The sequence below is a fragment of the Chiloscyllium punctatum genome, chromosome 45 (assembly GCF_047496795.1).
Source record: "Chiloscyllium punctatum isolate Juve2018m chromosome 45, sChiPun1.3, whole genome shotgun sequence".
NCBI classification, from domain to species: Eukaryota; Metazoa; Chordata; class Chondrichthyes; order Orectolobiformes; family Hemiscylliidae; genus Chiloscyllium; species Chiloscyllium punctatum.
Window position 1 is genome coordinate 45501697 of NC_092783.1, and position 24829 is coordinate 45526525.

Consider the following 24829-nt stretch of genomic DNA (forward strand, 5'->3'; position numbering starts at 1 on the left):
AATTGGATGAAGGTCCAAACAAACAAACATGGCAAGCTGTTGCAAACAGGTAATCACTCTGACTTTCAAGGTAGGGACTAGTGTCTCCAGTTTCTCAGTAAAGAAGAAAATTGAAATTTGCATATAAATAAGATAATGAATGAGACAGAAATACATGGTAAATAAGTAGTCACTCCTTTCTGGACCTTGAGGTTGTAATTATTTCGTTCTGATCATATTTTCCCAAATTTCTCACTGAAATAACTGTATACAGGCCAGCATCCCATCACTAAGTCATCCTTTACTTTCTTGTGCACAGTACACTGACTGTGGACAGCCACTCAGAGTCAGTCCCCTACACTGAAGAAATTCTAAATCCCCTGCCTATATTTTTTTTTCTTTTCTTATTCCCCCAACTATCACCTAACAGCGGCAGTACTCATATTTTCCCTAGCACCCATGTTGTGTGTGTACGTGTGAGACACAGTGAAAGAGAACTGATACCATGCTTATTTTTTTTTCTTCTTCTCTTTTTTTTTCTTTTGTTTTACTTTCTTTTTCTTTTTTTTTGTTTTTTCTTGTCCTGTGATACCATGCTTATATTGGTCAGCCAGTGCCTCCTAATTGGCCCAGATTAACAACCAATCAAGGACCTCATAGTCAACAAGGTGTACCTGGTCCCAATCACTACACTCACCACTGCCCATGCCACTCTAGTGAATAGAAAATTCCAGTTTGCTTTCTCTTTTACAGATGCTCCCAGACAGCACAAATCCCAGATTTGCAACATGTGTTTTATTTGATTTTTGTCTATGATTATTTCAGCAGCTGTTGGGGAACCTGACCTAAAATATACTAAAAATGGCAGTTAACAATTAAATATGGCTATGTTCTTAAGCACCTTTGCACTCTGGTGGATTCTTGTCCCACTGTCCATTTGCTGTACAAGTAAGTTCTTTCACACCAATCAATGCATATTCAGCATTACATGAATATTTTGCGACCATTCCGTAATTCCAGTTATCTCCAAAGGGTAGCGATGAAACTTTCCCATTGCGAATAGATGGAGGATCAGCACAGTTGACAACTAGAGATAAATAAAATTCAGTTAATAATATGAACAAAGTCAGAACTACACTTTTTTTTCAGTGAAACATTATACTATTCATTCACTGTATCATAGCATAATGTAGAAATGTCATTCTTCTTCCACTGTACAGCTTCCTTATCAACCAAAGGTTATGAAACCTGAGCAGAGCTGAACTGTGCTTTTCTGTCAGGAGCAATGGATGGGTGAGAAACAAAAAGAGCAAAGACATACCATTATTAGGAAAAGAGCAATGATGGCAAATTCAGATTTATTGCCCATTTCTACTTGCCCTGTTGTGGGTGGATATCTTTCTGAATTGCTGTAGACCCTATGGCAATATTCTACAAGGGAACAGAATTCTATGTTTTTCACCCAGCAATGAGGAAATTGTTATCATGTCCAAGTTAAGGTAGCATATCACTTAGAGAAGGACTAGTTGATTGAAGTTTCTCCTCTTGTTGTTTTCACTTTGATAGACTGTAATGTTGTGAATAAATTCAAAATGAGGTCGCTGGGGGAAATGATTTTTAATTGAAGCAGAGTAGTTGAAATTTCACTTTTTTAAATAATGTGCTTATAGTTGATAGAAGAACAGTATTAGAAATTTTACCAACTTCAAATTACGCTGACACAGAGGTAATATCACAGGCAAAAAATTAAAAATTAATGTAGGATCAAGGTTGTAAAGAACTAAATCCTAAAGGGCATTGTTGACACTGATTCAGGCAGAAGTGGGAGGATTCAGATGTAACATTCAATACTTAGCAAAAACCCTTGAACCATCCTCCATTAGTCAGTCTGTGATTTTGCTGCAAGTAGATTTGCAAGTAGATTTGAATAATGGTTTTAGTTGATTAAAACCATTATTCAACTTTCTTCTAACATCTTCTCTTTCCATTTATGTTATCTCTGTCACAGTGTTGCATTTTACCTGGGTGAAAAGAACTACTCCAGAGTTTAAAGCAAATTCAAAACATTTCTCAGGGACTGTTGTGTTATTAATGGGTTTACCTTCCAGTTAGATGTTACATTTATTTTTAATCAACCTATTTGGACATGCTATGGCATATTTCCAATACAAGTGGTACGTTAACCTGCTGACCCAAAAGTAGGGATACTAGCACTGCACCACAAGACTCCTGATATTAAATGATAACTACACACCAAAGTATTTAATTGGCTCTTAAGCATTATTGAACATCTTGAGATTGTGAAAAGTACTGCTGTGGAAGTCCATTTCAACATGGTTCAATAGATCAAGTCTCACAAAAGTGGTGAAGCTTTATTTGACATATCTGTTTGGAAAGGTGATGGCCTAGTAGTATTATTGCTAGATTATTAATCCAGAAATTTAGCTAACCTTCTGGGGACCTGAGTTTGAGTTGGAAGATGGTGGAATTTGAATTTAATTTTAAAAATCTGGTATGAAGAATAAAGATTGTAAGACAAACTCATCTGGCACACTAATGTCTTTCAGGGAAGAAAATCTGACATCCTCACCTGCTCTGGCCTGCATGTGAGTCCTGACCAACAACAATGCAGTTGACTCTCAGCTACACTCTGAAATGACCTAGCAAGCCACTCAGTTGCAACAATTGCTTTGAAGTCTCAACAACGAAATGAAACCAGACAGACCACCCAACATTAACCCAGGCACCAGAAAAGACAACAGCATAAACAGCCCTGTCAATCGTACAAAGTCCTCCTTACTGGGGACTACTGCCAGAATTGGGAGAGCTGTATCACAGACTCATCAAGCAATAGCCTGACATAGTCATACCCAAGGAATCAAATTTTAAAGACAATGTCTCAGATATCACAATCACAATCCTGGCAGGACAGACCTAACAACGGTTGTAGTAGAGTAGTGTACAGTTGAGAGAGAGTAACTGGGAGTCCTCAGCATTGACTCTGGACTGCATGAAGTCTCTTGGTTTCAAGTTAAAAACGAGCAAGAAACCTCCTGCTAGTTACCACATTCCTGCTCCTACTCCACGGATACTGCCTGGCCTGTTGTGCTTTTCCAGCACCACACTTTTCAACTCTGATCTCCAGCATTTGCAGTCCTCATTTTCACTTTCTGCTCATTACTACTTACCGTCTGCCCGAAGAATCAGTACTTCTACATGTTAAGCAATACTTTGCGGAAGTACTGATGTGGCAAGGATGCAAAATTTACTCTGAGTTGGGGATTTCAATGTTCACCACCAAAAGTGACTTGACAGCAGCATTACTAATCAAACTTGTTGAACACTAAACGACATAGCTGCCGGACAAGTGATGAGGTGACCAAGGAGAGGGAAAAGCATACTTAACCTCATCCTTACCAATCAGCTGGCTGCAGAAGCATTGTCAATGACATTATTAGTAAAAGTGACCAGTACATAGTCCTTGTGGAGATGAAGTCCTGGGCTCATTGAGAATACCTTGTTATGTGGCATTATCAACATGCTAAATGGAATTTACATCGAAAAGATATAGCATCCTTGAAGTGCTGTGGGCTATCAACAACAGCAGTACTGTACACCTGCACAAACTGGATACATATCCTCCACTCAGCTATTACCATCAAGCCAGGGGATCAACTGTGGTGCAGGACAGACTGCCAGGAGCAGCACCAATGAGTTGCCAATCTGGTGAAGCTATGAAAAAGGACAATTTGCAATAGAGAATGGTGGTGAACAATTAAACAACTCACTGGAGAAAGAGGCTACACAAATATCCTCATCCTCAATGGTGGAAGAACAACACATTCACAGTAATCTTCAGCCAGAAGGGTGGCAGGGTGGCTCAGTGATTAGCACTGCTGTCTCACAGCACCAGGGACCCGGGTTTGATTCTGTCTGTGTGGAGTTTGCACATTCTCTCCATGTCTGCGTGAGTTTCCTCCGGGTGCTTCCGTTTCCTCCCACAATCCAAATGATGTGCATTCAGGTGAATCAGCCAAGCTAAATTGACGAGTAAGGGGTAAATATAGGGTAGGAGAATAGGTCTGGGTGGGTTACTCTTCAGAGGGTCAGTGTGGACTTGTTAGGCTGAAGGACCTGTTTCCATACAGTAGGGAATCTAATCTAGAAGTGCCAAGTGATTGAATCATCTCTGCCTCCTCCAGTGGTCTCCAGTATCACAGATCTCAAGCATCAATCAATTTGATTCTCTCCATATGATATCAAGGTACAGTTGGAGGTACTGGAGAGTGCAAAGGCTATTGACCTTGACAACATTCCAACAGACTTGTGCTCCAGAACTTGCTGCTGCCCTACTACACTGGCATCTACCACACAATGTGGAAAATTGCCCAGATGTCCTGTAAACAGAGGACAAATCCAACCTGGCTAATTACCATCCCACCAGAAGGGCTTATATCTGAAACGTCGACTCTGTTGCTCCTCAGATGCTGCTGGACCTGCTGTGGTTTTCCAGTAACACACTTTTTGACTCAATCATCAGTAAAGTGCTGGAAGGTATCAGCAACAATGCTTTCAAGCAGCACCTGCTCAACAATAACCTGCTTGAAGATGCCCAGTTTGGGTTCACTAGGACCATTCCAAACATGACCTCATTATAGCCTTGGGTTCAAACATGGAAAAAAGAGCTGAAATCCAGAGGTGAGGCAACAGTGGCAACCCTTAACTTCAATGTCACATTGGACTGAATATGGCATCAAGGACCCCTCACAAAACTGAAACCAATGAGCATCAGTGCAAACTCTCTGCTAGGTAGAATTATACCTAACACACAGAAAGATGGTTTTGGTTGTTTGAGGTCAGTCACCTCAGCTGCAGGAGTTCCTCAGGGTAGTATCATAAGCCCAACCACCTTCAGCTGCTTCATCAATGACTTTCCCTTCATCAAAAGTCAGAAGTGAGGATCTTTGCAAATGATTGCACAATGTTAAGCATCATTCACGACTGTCCAGATACTGCAGTAGTACACGTTCAAGTGCGACAAGATCTGGGCAAAGTCCAGGCTTCAGCTGACAATTGGCAAGTAACATTCCATCAAGCAAATGCCAAGCAATGACCATCTCCAATAAAGGACAATCTAACCACCACTTCCGGACATCAACGGTGTTGCCATCATTGAATTCCCCCACTATCGACATCCTTGGGGTTACCATTAACCATAAACTCAACTGCACTCGTACATAAACACAGTAGCTACAAGAGCAGGTCAGAGGCTATATAATGATTAACTCGACTCAACCTTGCAAAGCCTGACAACGAGCTACAGGGTACAGTTAGAAGTGTGTTGGAATACTCCCCACTTGTCTGGATGGGTGTAGCTGCAACAACAATCAAGAAGATTACGCTATCCAGGGCAAAGAAGATCTCTGTTGGCCCCACATCTACAAATATTCACTCCCTCAACCACCAATGTTCAGTAGCACAGCGAACATTTTGTATACTATCCAAGTAGCTAGGAATGTGATAGATGAAGGTGGAGGGTGATGGTGATAGGTCAGAGCAGAGTGTGGAGCGGATAGGTGGGAAGGAAGATGGACAGGTAGGACAGTTCAAGAGAGTGGCGCCAAGTTGGTGAGTTCGACCTGGAATAAGGTGTGGAGAGGGCAGATGAGGAAACTGGTGAAATTGACATTGATTGTGTGTGGTTGGAGGATCCCAAGGCAGAAGATGAAGTGTTCTTCCTCCAGGCATTGAGTGGCTAGGATTTGGCGGCGGAGGAGGCCCAGAACTTGCATGGCCTTAGCAGAGTGGGTGGGGAGTTGAAGTGGTTGGCCACAAGGCAGTGGGGTTGTTTAGAACATAGAACATAGAACAGTACAGCACAGAACAGGCCCTTCAGCCCACGATGTTGTGCCGACCACTGATCCTCATGTATGCACCCTCAAATTTCTGTGACCATATGCATGTCCAGTAGTCTCTTAAATGTCCTCAATGACCTTGCTTCCACAACTGCTGCTGGCAGCGCATTCCATGCTCTCACAACTCTCTGTGTAAAGAACCCGCCTCTGACATCCCCTCTATACTTTCCTCCAACCAGCTTAAAACTATGACCCCTCGTGTTAGTCATTTCTGCCCTGGGAAATAGTCTCTGGCTATCGACTCTATCTATGCCTCTCATTATCTTGTATACCTCAATTAGGTCCCCTCTCCTCCTCCTTTTCTCCAATGAAAAAAGTCCGAGCTCAGTCAACCTCTCTTCATAAGATAAGCCCTCCAGTCCAGGCAGCATCCTGGTATACCTCCTCTGAACCCTCTCCAAAGCATCCACATCTTTCCTATGATAGGGCGACCAGAACTGGACGCAGTATTCCAAGTGCGGTCTAACCAAAGTTTTACAGAGCTGCAACAAGATCTCACGACTCTAAAACTCAATCCCCCTGTTAATGAAAGCCAAAACACCATATGCTTTCTTAACAACCCTGTCCACTTGGCTGGCCATTTAAAGGGATCTATGTACCTGCACACCAAGATCCCTCTGTTTCTCCACACTGCCAAGAATCCTATCCTTTACCTGTACTCAGCTTTCAAATTCGACCTTCCAAAATGCATCACCTTGCATTTATCCAGGTTGAACTCCATCTGCCACCTTTCAGCCCATCTCTGCATCCTGTCAATGTCTCGCTGCAGCCTACAACAGCCCTCTATACTGTCAACGACATCGCCAACCTTTGTGTCGTCTACAAACTTGCTGACCCATCCTTCAATTCCCCTCATCCAAGTCATTAATAAAAATTACAAACAGTAGAGGCCCAAGGACAGAGCCCTGTGGAACACCACTCACCACAGATTTCCAGGCAGAATATTTTCCTTCTACTACCACTCGCTGTCTTCTGTCGGCCAGCCAATTCTGTATCCAGATAGCTAAGTTCCCCTGTATCCCATTCCTCCTGACCTTCTGAATGAGCCTACCATGGGAAATCTTATCAAATGCCTTGCTGAAGTCCATATACACCACATCCAAAGCTTGACCCTCATCAACTTTTCTAGTCACATCCTCAAAGAACTCAATAAGGTTTGTGAGGCATAACTTGCCCCTTACAAAGCTGTGGTGACTGCATTTAATCAAGCCATGCTCTTCCAGATGGTCATAAATCCTATCCCTCAGAATCCTTTCTAACACCTTGCAGACAACAGACGTGAGACTTACTGGTCTGTAATTGCCGGGGATTTCCCTATTTCCTTTCTTGAAGAGAGGAATTACATTTGTCTCTCTCCAGTCCTCAGGTACGACTCCAGTGGAGAGCGAGGATGCAAAGATCTTTGCAAGTGGCGAAGCAATTGCATTTCTCATTTCCCAAAGCAGATGAGGACAAATCTGTTCCGGGCCTGGTGACTTCTCAATCTTAATGTTTGACAAAATTTTCAGCACCTCAGCTTCCTCTATTTCTATCCATTCCAGCATGCACACCTGCTCTTCAAAGGTTTCGTTCACGACAAAGTTCGTTTCTTTCGTAAAGACAGAAGCAAAAAACTCATTTAGGGCTTCCCCTACCTCCTCAGACTCCACACACAAATTCCCTATGCTATCCCTGATCGGCCCTACTCTTTCTTTGACTATTCTCTTATTCCTCACATAAGTGTAAAATGCCTTTGTGTTCTTCCTAATCCGTTCTGCCAAGCCTTTCTCGTGCCCCCTCCTGGCTCTCCTCAGACCATTTTTGAGCTCCTTCCTCGCCTGCCTGTAATCCTCTAGATCTGAGGTTGAGCCCAGCTTCCTCCACCTTATGTAAGCTACCTTTTTCCTTTTGATGAGAAGCTCCACCGCTCTCGTCATCCAAGGTTCCTTTATCTTACCACATCTTGCCTGTCTCAGAGGGACATATTTATTCATCACCTGCAACAACTGTTCCTTAAACAGTCTCCACATATCTATAATGCCTTTACCATGGAACAATTGCTCCCAATCCATGCTTCCTAACTCATATCTAATCGCATCTCATGTCTAATCATCCTCTTCCCCAATTAAATATCCTCCCATTTTGCCTAATCCTCTCCTTCTCCATAGTTATATAGAATGTGAGGCAGATGTGGTCACTATTACCAAAATGTTCTCCCACCACAAGATCTGATACCTGCCCCGGCTCGCTTCCGAGCACCAAGTCTAGAAATGGCCTCTCCCCTCGTCGGCCTGTCAACCTACTGAGTTAGGAAACCCTCCTGAACACACCTTACAAAAATAGTTCCATTCAAATCTTCTGCTCGAAGAAGGTTCCAATCAATATTGGGAAAGTTAAAGTCACCCATTACAACAACCCTACTACATCCACACTTATCCAAAATCTGCCGACCTATGCTTTCTTCCATCTCCCTGCTGCTATTGGGGGGCCCTAACGAGGTGACTGCTCCCTTGCTGTTCCTAATTTCCACCCATACTGACTCAGTAGGCAGATCTTCCTCGACAATGGAAGCTTCTATAGCTGTGATACCCTCTCTGATTAGTAGTGCTACACCCCCTCCTCTTTTTCCCCCCCTCCCTATTCTTTTTAAATGCTCTAAACCCTGGAACATCCAGCAACCATTCCTGCCCCTGAGAAACCCATGTCTCTGTTATGGCCACAACATCACAGTACCAGGTACTGATCCATGCTCTAAGTTCATCACTTTTATTCCTGATACTCCTTGCGTTAAAGCAAACACACTTTAACTGATCCCTTGGTTCCTTCCCAGGAAAATCCTTCCCACTAGCTGGTCTATCTCTTGCTATTGCCTCATCTGCATCAACTCTCAACTTCGGTATACAGTTCAGGTTCCCACACCCCTGCCATACTAGTTTAAACCCTCTCAAACTACTCGAGCAAACCTCCCACCAGGACATTGGTCCCCTTCCAGTTCAGATGCAACCCGTCCTTCTTGTACAGGTCCCACCTTCCCCAGAAGGCATCCCAATTATCTACATATCTGAAGCCCTCCCTCCTACACCAGCTGCGCAGCCACGTGTTAAGCTGCACCCGCTCCCTGTTCCTTGCCTCGCTACCCCGTAGCACCGGTAGTAAACTAGAGAACACTACTCAGTTCGTCCTGCTTTGCAGCTTCCATCCTAACTCCCTGAAATCACTTTTTATATCCTTGATCCTTTTCCTGGCTATATCATTAGTGCCAATATGTAACACAATTTCTGGCTGTTCGACCTCCCCTTTTAGAACCTTATACAGCCAATCGGAGACGTCCTGGACCCTGGCACCAGGGAGGCACAATACCTTCTGGGAATCCCGATCCTGACCACAAAATCTCCTGTCGCTTCCCCTAACTATCGAGTCCCCTACCACGAGTACTTTTCTATTCTGCCCCCTTCCCTTCTCTGCCACAGTGTCAGGCTCAGTGCCAGAGAACTGACTGTTATGGCTTTCCTCTGGTAGGTCATCCCCCCCAGCAGTATCCAAAGCGGTATACTTATTGCTGAGGGGAATGTCCACAGGGGATCTCTGCACTGTCTGTCTGTCTGTCCCCTTTCCTCCCCCTAACTGTAACCATCTATCCTTGTCCTGAGCCTTAGGAGTGACCAACTCCCGGTAACTCCTCTCAATTACCCCCTCAGCCTCCCGAATGATCCGTAGTTCATCCAGCTCCAGCTCCTATTCCCTAACAGTTTTCAAGGAGCTGGAGTTGGGTGCACTTCCCACAGATGTAGCCAGCGGAGACGAGTGCCATGTCTCCCATCTGCCACATTCTGCAGGAGGAGCAAGCAATTGCCCTAGCATCCATACCCGACTTATCTGAACACCCACTCAGTACTAAAGTAGAAAGCTTAGTTCAAGTTGCTATAAAATTAATAACAAACTTATATTCAATAGAGGAAGTTTAGAATGAACCTTACCTTATTAACTAGGTTAGAGGAGGAGGACGGTTGGGAGACACTACAGTTGTAGAGTCTCGGGTTTAGCCGCCTTGCTGATATATATACTCACTGCTTTCCTTCCCGGCTGCCCCTCTGGTCCTCGTCACTTCCTCAGCTGCTCCCGCTCCTTCTGTGAAAGGGAAAACACCGCTGTTCGCTACCGGTAAGTAAGTTTAAAAAACTCCTTACCTTAGCTGCAGTCTTTCGGATTCGTCTTACCTCCCCTGCTGCTCGCACTCAAAATGGCCATTGGCATCGAAGGGTGAGAATTTATACTCACTGCTTTCCTGTGTATGTCCCAGAGATGTTCTCTGAAACATTCTACAAGTTGGTATCCTGTCTCCCCAATATAGAAGAGACCACATCAAGAGCATCAGACATAGATGAGGTGGGTGGATGTGCAGGAAAATCTCTACCGGATGTGGAAGAATCCTTTGGGGCCTTGGATGGAGTGGAGGGAAGGTGTGGGCATAGGTATTACACCTCTTGTGGTGGCAAGGGAAGGTGCTGGGAAGGGAGGGTGGGTTAGTGGTGGGTGTGGACCTAATGAGGGAGTTGTGGAGAGAATGGTCTCTGTGGAATACTGGAAGGGGTAGGGAGGGAAATATATCTCTGGTGGTGGGATCTGACTATAGGCAGTGGGAATGGTGGAGGATGATACATTATATCCAGAGACTGGTGAGGTGGAAAGCGAGGACCAGGAGGGTTCTATTCTTGTTGCGGTTGGAGGGGTGGGGTTCAAGACCAGAGGTGCAGGAAATGGAGGAGATGTCATGGAGGGTATTGTTGACCACTTGGGAGGGCAAATTGTGGCCTTTGAAGTCAGAGACCATCTGAGATGTGCTAGAGTGGAATTACTCCTCCTGGGAGCATATGTGGTGGAGGTGGACTATTTGGGAGGAAGGGATAGCATTTTTAAGGAGGGAGGTGGGAGGAAGTGTCTTTCTGGTAGTTGTGAGAGTCAGTGGGTTTGAAGTAGACTATTGCCGAGATTGTTGTGTCATCTATTATAGATAACACAAGAATAGTTAGGGAAGTAAATTGTGAGAATAGCACAAAGTGTCTGAAGGTATAGAAACAGGTTAAGTGAGTGGATAGAAAGTTGACAGATGGAACATAATGTGGGAAAATGTGAGGTTATGCAATTTAGTAGGGAGAATAGACAAGCTGAATATTATCAAAACAGAGAAAGACTTCAGAAAACATATTTTTAATCAGTAAAAGAATTGGGTTTACTGAAAAGAAGGTAGGAAAGTGGAGTTGAGGATTTTCAGATCAGACATAATCTCATTGAAAGGCAGATCAGACTCAATGGGCCAAAAGCTCTACTTCTGCTCCTCTACCTTACACTTTATCTCCCTCACTATATTTTTTCTATTTCAATGGTTCCCTGTACTATGGTGACATGGTCAGTTAGATGATCCTTGTGCAGCACGTATTCTCATTGAAACAAGTTGAAGGACAACAAACCTGTTATCTAATTCCAAAGGCTAAGTAGGCTCACTCACAGTTGCCCTAAACTTTCCATGACTAATGATCAAATCAGAACACCATATTCAAAAGGACTCCTGATTTAAAGTATCCAGATAATTTTCCTTCCAAGCGGGATGTTGTTCAGGTGGGAAACACTTTTTGTAGATGTGTTTACCCTAGATCATACTAGGTCCAGGAGCTTTCACATTTTGTGATCATCTTCACAATTAATCTGCCCTTCCATCTTTCTTGTCTTAATTAAGTTAATAATTATATGGTGAATTAATTTTTAAATCAGTCAATGTCTCTTCTCACTACTACTTACTGAATTAATTTAAACCTTAGAATTCAATACATTTTACCACTGAGGAATAAGAAAAATAACTAAATCATTAGTTTTTTACTTCCCTTTTACTGAGGTCTCTTAAAAAAAATCTGAGATAGGTAATTATATTTAAAATGCATTTTGCAATTTTGAAACTTTACAAACTGTCCCTAACAGCAGTTACTTACCAAACGATCAACATTTCCTTTCCTCTGATGCCACTGCCCATAATTCTTTTCAATCCCTACATATTGATTCTTCTTTCTGTTGGTCCGTCTCTATTTCTCCACTCCTCTCCAATTACTTTATAACTTTCCTGCAAAGTTACATTTCATTGTTTCTTGTCTTAATCCTCTTCTTGCCTGTTCCTCTGGGTTTTGTTGACTGCCTGTCACAGGGTCCTCTGCATGTTGTTGAATCAGGTAGCTGTCCCACATATTGTCTGGGGGACCTTTGTTCTATGAACCTCTATCATGGAATTTAGCTGATCTACTGAAACACTTTTTTTCAGTATGCTGTGATCTCTCAGCCAGGCAATCTCTTCTTGATGCTGGAACTCTGTGCCATCTCCTTGATCATGTCCTGAATCTCTTGGCTTTGGTCATCCCATGTCCACATTCCATCCCAAAGAGTAGTCTGTAGTTTGTTTTCAATCTATGTCAGCAATTTTTATTCTCAATCTGCTGATGCATGTGTAAGTAAGTAAATTGTTTACTTCAGTTTGTAGATTTGGTTGAATTTCTTCATTTGTCTTCTGTTGTCTCACTGGTGAACCCAATATATTCACATTCTCACTCAGGATTGTTGCAGATTTAGCTGTGTCACTGATTCTAATGATCCTTCCTTGGAAAAGAAGAATTGAAATTTTCCTCTTGAAGTGTTTGGAAGTAATAATAAACCAAGAGTTTACTTTTCCACTGTGGAGTAGCACTTCTGAGGTCTGATTAGAATTTTTGAGAAGACCCTGATTAGACTCTATTATTAATTTGTCATCCTAAGAAATACAGCCCCTATCTCAATATAGCACACATTGATGTCTACTTGAAACCAAATGACAATTTGGGTTTGAAACCATGTGCTTGTTTGTTCAAAGGCCTTCAGGATTTCCAAAGCAGTTTGGCATTTCACTGCCCATACTGTCTTTATTTCTTTATTGCCATGTGTCTGACAGCAGTGCAGCTCCTGTACTGCATTTTGCAATGGACTTTTGGTAGAAACCACACATTCCTATGAATCTCACATTTTCCCATTTCAATTGTAGACAAGGGAGTCCTTCTACACATGATTGTCCTTGTTCACAATTACTACAGATTTATTTACCAAACAGAGTGCTTTTCTCCTAGTTACTGACTACTTTTCCAAATGTTCAATGATCAATCAAAGGACACTTCAAGCACATCCATGGCAAATAAGTGAGTGCAACATTCAATCTCTTTGGTCCACCTTCAGACATCATATTGGTAACAGGTCATTGTATACTGATAGAGCTTTCAGGAAAATGTGTCACAAATGGGACATAACATATGTAACAATGTCACCACATTATCCCAGATCCAATGGTTTCAGGACTAAAATGGTTCACACTATCAAATCACACATCATAAAGTGCAGGCATTATATAAATGTTTGTGCTGCTTTGTTACATCTAACAGTACTTCAGCTCTCATTGATTTTTCATTATTTTTATTTAATTTGTTTATCAATTATAGTTTGGAGCTGTGAACTGGGAAGTGCTTGCTAAAGTTGACTTTTGGACTGTGATAACAGCTTATGTTAAAGGAAAACAGAATAAACAAGCTTTGGTTTATGTGTGACACCTGTCATGAAAGTTAATAGCAGGTTGGTTCCCAATCAAAAGGTTCTGCAGACACTTTGTCACCAGGGAAGAGCACTAGGTTTAAACAGTTAGCAGAAGTCGGTTGTTAACAAGGCCAGTATCTGGAAAATGGTTCCAGAAACTCAGGAAAAAATCGTTTGCTCAAGCAAATTGCAGCTGTTGCATGGTAACTGGAAAGTTATGGAGGGGATGATCACTTCACCTGACGAAGGGGCAACATTTCAAAAGCTAGTGATTTCAAATAAACCTACTGGACTTTAACCTGGTGTCATCTGACTTCTGACCTTTCCACCCCAGTCCAACACTGGCACCTCTACATCACAGTTTCTCACGAGCAGCTCTGAGGATATCAGAAAATAGAAAATGAAGTAATAAGTATTACTGTCTGTATCTGAATGAACTGACCCTGGTCAATATCTTCAAAAAATCAACCATGAAAGTATCATTTATGCATGTTGAAGAGTGCATTGCGAAAACCACTTAAGTCATTGGAACAGTTTTGTTATTTTCTTATATATCTCTTAAATGTGTTTGTTTGTATGTCGGTTTTTGTGTGAATTGGGTTGAAAACAAATATTTTTTGGTTTATAGCATATACCAGCTAGATTTCTTTCTTGTTTCATTTTGCTCTACTAAAGTTATTGAATTTGAAAGACTAGTTAGGAATCACTGGGGTCAATTTTGAGAGTCTTTGAAGATTTTAGTATTACTGTGTTGCAAGTATAGAAGTAGAGAGGTTGATTTGGTTCAGCTACCTCCCTCTATATTGCAAAGGCAGCTACACCTCTAGATGTGGTCTTACTATCATAAGTAGAGACATTGTTTGGAAGGTAACACCATCAAGCCATCACCTGTCCAAGTTCTCAGAGATACAGGATAAACTTCTCGAAAAACAAGGGAGAATGAAGATGATGGTTGACCAACATGCAGCTACAGAGTATATTATTTGCTTTGAGAACAGAACGTCAGAGTCATACATCCTATACATGAAACACAGTTACTCTCAGATATATCCCAAGTGGGCAGTAAGCTTGGATACAATGAAATCATAACATTGAAAAAGAACAACATTGAGGGAAAACAATGGGGAGGCAATGGTCAAGTGAAATCATTGTTGGATTCGTAACCCAGAGACCCAGGTAATGTTCTGGGGATCTGGATTCGAATCTTGCCACAGCAGATGGTGGAATCTGAATTCAATAAATATCTGGAACCAAGAGTCTGTGATGACAAGGAATCCACTGTCAATTGTTAGAAAAACCCATCTGGGTCACTATTATCTTTTAGGGAAGGAATCTGCCATCCTCATGTGGTCTGGCCTACATGTGGTTCCAGACCCACAGCAATGTGGTTGACTCCCAATTGTCCATTGGGATGGGCAATAAATGCTGGTTCTCCAGTGACGTCCTAATCCCGTGAATGAGTAAAAAAAGATTAAGGAAATTGTGCAAATTTCAAATTGTACACACACATCAAAAAATAGTTTGAATAATAAGTCCAACAATCAACACACTAACAATATGCAATAAAAGAACAATATGCACACCTACAAGTTGAGAACACCCAACTATGAAATCTAAATCTCTGAAAAGTTATACCATCATAAGATCGAGAAGGAGGATCAAACCACTGACATTATGCAGATTTTTAGATTCTTAAAATTAAGCACTTTTCAATATTGTTTCTGTATAAATAGTGTTGCACTTACCCTAATGTAGATTTATTTTTCTTCTAGTTAATGTAATTTTATCATAGAAAGAAAGTGATGTGTATGGCTGTTAAGAGCTGTGTCACTTTAAGAACTGGATATGCTAATAAGCTGTCGACCAGAATGGAATCTTCATGACCAATGCAATGCAACAGAAACTTGTAACAGAAATGTAACAGTCATATTGGATGCTATTTGTGAATTTCGTGGGAGGAAGGGCAGTAAACAAGGAGTGGAATAAAAATGATGAAATACTAATAGATCCTTGTATTCATGAGATTGGCCCCAGATCTCTTTTTCTCTTATAGCATCCTCCGTTATGATCACACAGCCCTTCATGATAGATAGGAGAGTTGTATGTTAATGGTAGCTGCATTTCCAGTCCCTATCTTCCCTATGTCAAAGCAGGGAAGAAAGATCATCTAACCTGATTTAATGTGAGTTAAGTAAAAGAATATTCTGTAAAATTATATCAGTTAGACAGTATAGAGCTGGTAAATCATAGAAAACAAAACCTTCAGCCTCTTAAGAAAGATGGAATTCTAACTTACGGTCACACGTTGGGACCTGGCCATCCCAACCGGAAGCTTTACAAAGCCGATATGGCCTACCAACCAACTGGTACCTACAGAGAGGACAACAATCCACAGTGTAAAAGGAAAATTGAAATCAATTTTCATTCAGGAAATTTAAGCTTGAAATTCAATTTAAGTGGCAAAATGTGACAATAAGGAGACAGATTCAAAAGTAAAAAAATTAAGAAATGAGGGTGTGGGGGAGGAGGTTTCAACTGTGGCTTTCAAATGGGATTCAGATAATCAGCTGGAGAAAAATGCAGTGGTGTGTGTGAAAAGTGCAAGAGTGAGTTGGACATAAAGGGCTGAATGGCTTCCTTTTGTGATGTGGTTTTATTTTTATATAGGACCTTTCATACATTTTCCAACATTGACAGCTAAATTGAAATGTTGTTTCTGTTGTAATGTATATATAATAGACAGGAAAGTCCCACACTTTACCACATTTGCTGTCATATTTCTATCTTTATTGAAGGCGCTAGGTGGCATCCGTTGCAGGCAGCAATTCCTAACAGCTTGGGACAGCGTAGTTCCATGTCTACACCCCGATGGAGGTTACAGTGCTGACCATCATTGAAACAGCCATGAATGCTGTCATGCTTGTGGCAGGATTGAACCACAGATGTTCCTATATATTCAACCATCTCAATTTCCACTTCCCTATATTCCATAAATTCTTCTGGTTTATAAACTGCAGATAGTAGAAGCATCCAACTCTTGCATTCCCTAACTCTCTAACCACAAAATTACTTTGTGATTTCCTCTTTTTCAATGCCAACAAACGGGCACCTTGACAAGTGATGCTATAGAAGCATGATATCTAAGAGGAACAACAGATTGATGAAAAAAAAGGCAATGACTTGATTTCACAACCACCATTCAGTCTTTGACATAGCTATTACTTTAGCGGATAGCATAAATTTGAATCTGTATATAATGAATTATTGGACACCAGTGGGTTACAGAGAAGGCAAGCAGGATTGCTCAGGTAAAGCTTGCCCAAGGGAGAGTTGCACATTTGCTCTCAGGAGACTCAGATAAAGGGAGGCTGATGTAAGAACACTCATTGATATGCACAAAGACATTTGTGCTACATTGGAAGGTACACCAGAAATTCTCTTATGCTTTAATTCATCCAAAATCTCTTTTTTCAATGTTATGGCAACTAATGCTGCTCCAAATATCTCTTCTCTTTCACTTCTCTTTGGTCCCATCCTTCTTTGCATCTCATCCCTTGCTATGAATTTGCAATACTTTCTGATTTTGTTTTTCTCTCTGATATTGAACAGTCTGTCTTTAACAAAGGACTCAACCGCATTCCGTCCAGCCATCTATATTCTCGTTGTGTCTGCATGGGTTTCCTCTGGATGTTCCGGTTTCCTCCCACTGACCAAAGATTTGCAGGTTAGGTGAATTGGCCATGCTAAACCTTCCCATTGTGTCCATGGATGTGCAATCTAGGTGGATTATCCATGGTAAATGAAAGGTTATGAGATAGTTTGGGGGGAGTCGGTTGCAGTTTGATTGCTTTTCAGAGGGTTGGTGCAAACTCGATGGGCTGAATGGTGCTCTTTCTGCACTTTGGAGTTTCAATAAATCAATGATCCCTTTATGAATCAGAAACTGGACATCAGATTGAGCCATTCTTCCATCACCGGTCCCAGATAGAAACTTTCACCCAACTCCTGTGTTCTCACTCCATCTCTCTCCTGTGTGATCCCTCCCTCTAGCATTTTACTCTTTCTTAACGTTTTCATGGAGAACTGTCACTATGACATCAACCATGTAATCTCTCTGCTCATTCAATCACGCTATCCCAGGGGTCTCCAACCTTTCTAAGCACAAGATCACTTTGTGAATTTAACTGCAACCCAAGATCTAACACAAAGAAAATATAGATCAACTTATTTCTGGTGTGATATAAACCTAAAAACAAAGCATACTAAAAATTCACTGAAAACAAAGTAAATTACTTTAGCCTCTAGTCACGGTTTCAGTCTGACACCTGTGAGTGCATTTTATTAGCCAATTTTTGCAGTCTGTGTTGTAGCTTGACTACTAGTTGCATACAATCAATTAAATGAGTGTCTGTGATATGTGTGATACTGTAACTTTATTATTTTCAGTTGGGAGAATATTGTGGTTCATGCAGTGGACACTTCAACCAATTTATTATTTAAAATACTTTATTTTAGTGCTCTCATCAGTGAGGCAGACAAGGGACACAGAATTCAATTTGCAGATGATCTCAATTTTATTAACAATTTCTTAAAATATCATGTTAGCATTTCTCAAATTCCCATAACCTTCACTCTCTATCCGTCTGAGAAAGATATTACTTCCAATGATCCACTTGTGAGAATTATTGTGGGAAAGCAACTTCTTCCACCTTTGCAGTCTGGGCATTAAATAGGTCACTTGAGCCTTAGCAAACGCATGTTTTGCAAAGTTGACCACTATCTATATTAGAAGTGGGGCCTGTATTTTTAGAAAGAAGTCTTTCATTTGCTGTAAGCGTGTTTCCTAGATGTTATTGTACAGTCATAGGTGGCATAGGTGTACAATGCAATTAGCTACGTTTGTCACTATCTAGTTCTATTAGCCTTATGTTATGACATGAAACTGATATAACTCTTGTAGAATTTCAAAGTTTGAGATAACCTTCATATGGCAATCCTGCGAACTTCCAATGAGGAGCAGGAGATTCAATGTTTCAGTCATAAGCCATTCATTAGGAATCCCTTCCTGGTGAAGGGATTATGCACGAAACGTCAATTCTCCTGCTCCTCGGATGCTGCCTGACCTGCTGTGCTTTTCCAGCAGCACACTTTCAACTCTGATCTCCAGCATCGGCAGTCCTCGCTTTCTCCCTGCAAACTGCCAATATCCCCTGAGTACCATATATACCCGTGTATAGGTCAACCTGGTGTATAAGAGGATCTTCGTTTTTGGCCAAAACATCTGATATTTTTCATATACCTCATGTCTAAGTTGACCCTAGCTTTTCAGGGATCTCTTCCTGACCATACATGCAGCCTTAAGGGTATGATTTGCACAGTTTTGATTCAAATACACATTTTTGATTGAAAAACTCGTTTTTGATTCCACACCTGCGTCATCACATGTTACACGCAGCATGTATATATTTGCGCAACATGATTTTCAAGTAATTAAATTGAATGTTGATAACTATATGTACACTGTATATATACTATATATATTTATCGATGTAACATTTACATACATATATTTGACCTGTGCATGCAAATACTGGCATCTACAGTACCTTATGGCAGCCTTCGACTTTGTCTTCCTGCTAATGCCTCAGTTTCTTAGAAGTGGGTGTTGCGAACAGTTGTGTTCTGAACTTATGGTAAAACTCTCCCAACTTTTTCTGACAAAATGGCATCACAAAAGAAAGAAGTATACAGCACTGTTTAAACTAACAGTAATTGAAGTTGCAGAGAAGAACAGCAATAGCATCACTGCAAAGGAGATCTGTGTTTCTGAAAAACCTGTCTGAGATTGGAGGAAAATAGCCACACATTTAAAAGCTATGCCAAAACAGGAGTATGCAAGCCGAGGAAAGCTGAACAATAGGATAAATAAACAAAGTTTTTTCCTTGGGGTGGGTGAGTCCAGAACTAGAGGGCATATGTTTAGGGTGAGAGGGGACAGATATAAAAGAAACCTAAGGGGCAACTTTTTCACACAGCGGGTGGTGCGTATATGGAATGAGCTGCCAGGGGAAGTGGTGGAGGCAGATACAATTGCAACATTTAAAAGGCATCTGGATGGGAATATGAATAGGAAGGGTTTAGAGGGATATGGGCCAAGTACAGGCAAATGGGACTAGGTTAGGTTGGGATATCTGGTTGGCATAGTCGAGTTGGACCGAAGGGTCTGTTTCCATGCTGTACATCTCTATAACTCTTTAAGTGGCCGCAACTAGAAGAAAAGATTGCTGACTGGGTAATTTAGTGGTGTCAGAACAGGAACATTGTGAGTCAACAATGTGTCAGAATTTGCACCAAAATCGAAGCAAAAATTGGTGGATTCAGTGATTTCCAGGCCAGTGCTAGATGGAGCAGTAGGTTTATAAAAAGATATGATTTAGTGCTTAGACTAAAAACCAAGATTGCCCAATGTTTACCAGCAGAACTTAATGACAAGCTAATAGGGTTCTATCGCTTTGTAATCAGAAGCCAAAGAAAAATAGGTACAGCCTCTCATGCATTGGCAATATGGACAAAATCCCAATGAACTTTGATATGCCAGAGAACAGAATTATGGACAAGACTGGAGCAAAAATAATTTTACTTAAGACTATGGTCATGAAAGGAGTCAATTTACTGTGCTACTTGGTTGCATGGCAGATGGAACAAAGTTAAAGCCTGTGGTGATTTTTATGCGGAAAACACTTCCCAAACAGAAATTTCTGAAAGGCATTGTTGGCCTTGTCCATGAAACAGGGTGGATGGATGAAGGTGGCTGCAAGACTTGGATTATGGAGGTCTGGAATATGCAACCAGGTGGACTTAGAAAGGAAAAAAGCTTACTAGTTTGGGATATGATCATACAGAGTGAAAGGTGTTATCACTGAAATTCGAGCTAACAATACTGACATTGCAATGATTCCGGGAGGCCTTACGAATGGTGCAGTCACTAGATGTTATCATCAATAAACCTTTGATGGACTTCGTAAGGGAAAAATGGGACACTTGGGTGCAAAAAGAGGCAAAATGCTTCACAAAGGCTGGCAACATGCGCGCTCCATTACTAGCAACTGTTTGTGAGTGGATTGTTGGGTCCTGGAAGGAGATGGATACTGAAATTATAGTGAAAACCTTCAAAAAATGTGGAATTTGTAATGCTTTAGATGGTATGGAGGATGACTATTTATGTCAGATGAAAGTGATGACAAATCAATTGATGAGACCCTTGAGAATTCAGATGAAGATGATCCATACGATGATATGGTTAACCCATATGACTGCAATGAATTATAAAGTGGTGCAACTGTGGAGGACAGGGAATTTGAAGGATTCTAATGAACTTTTGCATGTACCGGTAACTTTTGTTTTAAACAGCTATCCCATAATATTCGTGATGTATGGTGAGAAGAGTTTTTTGCTGTGAACATCAGTTTTTTTGATATAAAGTATTTATCATATATTATTCATAGTTGAATGTGGTATTTTTAAATAAAATACTATCAAACTTTTGTTTTTGTTGTTTTTACTGCTCCGTTGTTTTTATTTCATGAATTGTGTGTTGTAGGAATATCCCTGGTAGACGGCCTAACCACCTGCTGTTATACCTATTAAGTAGACGGCCTAACCACCTGCTGTTATACCTATTAAGTGTTGTACATATGTGTTGACCTTCATGCACTTTACTATACTGGTAACTGGACTACAGTATGAAAGTACTGTTCTACTGTAGCAGGCAGAATGGAGACAGTTATTTTGTGGATAAATACTTAATAATGGCCATAATTCATTTTCCTTCTGTTGTTTATTATTTTATACAAAGATCTGGCTCTTGTTTGTCCATTTTTTGACTCATGCCAAGCATGAAATTCATCCCCTCGAAAACAACACCTTGTCTATAAGTCAACTCCCTAATTTCAGTCCAAAACAAAGGCCTTCAAAACACGACCTACACAAGCATATACGGCAAACCTATACTGGTAACAAAGGTGGCTTTGCCAAACTTATTTATTCAATCTTCCAGCCTGTGTATTGGGTAGGAATTGGCTATGATCATTGCATCAGCATTTTGGTCACCAATCCAGAGTCTTATTGATCCATCAAGCTTGAACATGATCTCAACTGGGGAGTTCCAGTTACTGGTACTAGGCTCTATTATTTGCTGTTCCAGTATCTAGTTCATCACCTACCAAATCTACACCAGCTTATCTGGACCTAGCCAATAGGGATGTAACCTTATGGGGAGGGTTCTCCACAACATCTACATTATACAGAGCTAACATGGTCCAGCCTGGTTTGTCTCTTCACCAACCCTTGAATAAAGTGAGCAGTCTCACTAAGTCTTGCTTGCTGTTGCAAATAGGTGGGTGAAAAAGGAGTCTAGGTTTGCCAGTATTTCTCTATTGCTTAATGGGATAGTAGGTTGTTTAATATGGGTCTCACCCATGTCTCCCTCCAATTCATTTTTGCTGCAATCCTCAGCTCCCAGTTTAGTGACAACAGGACAAACCATTTTCCTTTTACGTAGTGGTATTGAGTTATCATGTTGACATTACACAGACATTTTTGTTCCCAGTCTAGGTCTCAATCAGAAGAGTAACTTCCTGAGTTTCTTTGCCACTCGATACAAATCACTAAACTGGAACTTTACAAGTTCACCTGGTGTTTGAAAAAGCACCAACAAGTTGCTTCCCAGCTATAAGGTTCAAACTCTGGCATGTTTGTTTACTTTGAGTTTCATCACAGTTTGGTGACTTTAAAGTGTTCTCAGGCCACTTTGCAGGCTCACAAAGCCACTCTTAAAACTCTGATTCATAGTCTAACATAGAGACTTGCTCCTTCTAGTTGAAAAACTTCTCCTTGAGTTGTTTCAGAAACTCTCAAACTTGGTGCTCATGAGCAAATTTAAATGGAATAAAACTGGTGAATTCATTCAATAAATGTCTGATGGCAACCAAAAGATGTCCCAGTCCTTAATCCAAGTTATGCAATTATTCATAGCAGTATAATCTGACCAATGTTTTTAAGTTTTGTGATATCATTCTAGTGCCTCCTGTGACTGCAGGAAGGCTTCCAACAATTTCTGGAATATTTTGGACATGAAATTTGAGCCTTGGTCAGATGAGATCTTAATGGGCAGACAATGCTTGGTGAAGGAATAGGTAAATTAGCTTGCCACTGTTTTGGTAGATATGGTTCTTAGAGGTGCAGGTTCTAGAAAATGGAAAATAATGGTGATGATGGTAAAAATATAATCGTGGCCCTTTTCTTTTGAACAGGGATCCCACATAGTCCACTAACTCCTTTTGGAATGGTTCCCCAAAAGAGGTACAATAATTATCGGTGTAGGTTTTATGGCAGACCTGGTTTTTATTGCATTCAAGTAGATATGACAAGTTCTGTGAAACCTTACTGCATCTCTGTGGAGCTGTAAGTGGTAAAACTGCTGACTGATGTGGGCTTGGCTTTTATGTACTCTGACATGCCTAGCCATCAAAATTTGATTTGATTCATTATCATGTGTACCTAAGTACAGTGAAAAGCTTTGTTTATGAGCAGTACAGGCAGATCATAGTAAGCAAGGGCACACAGATCACAGAGTGAAAAAAAACTAAGACTGAGGCATACAGGTTATATCGCACTGGGCATGTGCTAGGGAAGATCAAAATTAACAAGATCAGCATAATTTGAAGTTGGAGAGTCCATTCATCATCTAATAATGGGGTGGCATGGTGGCAAGTGGTTAGCACTGCTGCCCCACAGCGTCAGAGACCCGGGTTCAATTCCTGCCTCAGGTGACTGACTGCGTGGAGTTTGTACTGCGTGGGTTTCCTCCAGGTGCTCCGGCTTTCTCCCACAGTCGAAAAATGTGCAGGTTAGGTGAATTAGCCATGCAAAATTGCACGTAGTGTTAGGTGAAGGGGTAAATGTAGGGGAATCGGTCTGGGTGGGTTGCGCTTCGGTGGGTTGGTGTGGACTTGTTGGGCCGAAGGGCCTGTTTCCACACTGTAAGTAATATTACCTAATCTAATCTAATGGCATGGAAGAAGACGTTTTTGAACCTGCTAGTCCAAACATTCAAGCTTCTGTATTTTCCACCTAATGGAAGAGGTTGTAGGAGAGCATTACTGGTGTGGGATGTTAGCGGCCTATCCACGGCAATGAGCCATGAAAATGAAGTTCATAAATAGGAGGCTGACTTCTGTGATGGTCTGGACTGTGTGCACAAACTTATGTAATTTCTTTCTGGGCAGAGCATTTGCCATATCAGGCCATTATGAACAGTATGCTTTCAATGGTGCACCTGTAGAAATTGGTGAGGGACCTTATAGACAAAGGAAGAAGAGGCGTTACTTGCCTTTTTGACCATCTACATGGCAAGTCCAGGACAAGTTGTCAGTTATCGTCAAACTCTTAGGAACTTGATGCTCTCAACCCCCTCAACATCAGCTCCATTGATGTAGATGGGAACGTGTTCTCCTCCTTTCTTTTTGAAGGCAATAATCAATCATTTAGTTTTGCTGATGTTGAGAGAGAGGTTGTTCTTATTGCACCATGTCACAAAGCCCTCTAACTCCTTTCTGTATTCTGCCTCATCATTGTTTGAGAACCATTCTACCACTGTGTGTCATCCGCAAACTTGGAGATAGCATTCATTTGGAATTTTGCAACTGAGTCGTGGGTGTACATGGAGTACAGTAAGTGACTGAGGGGGCATCCTTGGGGGGCTCCAGTGTTGAGTGTTATCGAGGAGGAGGTGCTGTTGTCTATCTTCACTAATTGCAGTCTATGGGTCAGGAAGCTGAGGATCCAGTTGCAGAGGGTGGAACTCAGATCTAGGTCTTGAAGCTTTGAGATCATTCTGCAGAGAATAATGGCGTTGAAGGTGGAGCTGTAGCCGAAGAGCAGGAGTCTTATGTAGATGTCCTTGTTGTCCATATGGTCCAGGGATGAGTGCAGGGCTAGGGAAATGCCAATCACTGTGGATCAATTATATCAGTAGGCAGATTGCAGGGGATCTAGGCAGGCTGGGAAACTGAAGTTGATGTGGGCCATGAGCAGCCTCTCAAAGCACTTCATGATTATGGAGATGGATGCTTGTCATTAAGGCAACGTTACATATGCTTTCTTAGGTACTGGGATGATGGTGGTCTTCTTGAAGCAGATGGGGTCCTTGGCTTGTAGGAGTGAGAGGTTGAAGATGTCAGTGAATACCTCTGCTAGCCAGTCCAAACAGGATTTAAGTGCACTACTGGTGACTCTGTCCGGACTCGTCGTTTTGCTTGGGTTGACTCCCAGGAAGACCGGTCTGATGTCTTCAGCAGTGA

The 24829-nt window shown here is 41.4% G+C and overlaps 1 protein-coding gene across 1 annotated transcript in view; it reads right to left on the reverse strand.

Annotated features, from left to right (window-relative positions):
- The window catches only part of LOC140467337 (C4b-binding protein alpha chain-like), a 113566-nt gene that overhangs the window by 21900 nt on the left and 66837 nt on the right, over window positions 1-24829 (reverse strand). Inside the window, exons 4-5 of the mRNA XM_072563631.1 lie at window positions 15766-15839; window positions 881-1066 (exon numbers count right to left, since the gene is read on the reverse strand). Of these exons, the coding sequence (XP_072419732.1) occupies window positions 881-1066; window positions 15766-15839 (260 nt within the window). The remainder of the gene's footprint in view (window positions 1-880; window positions 1067-15765; window positions 15840-24829) is intronic.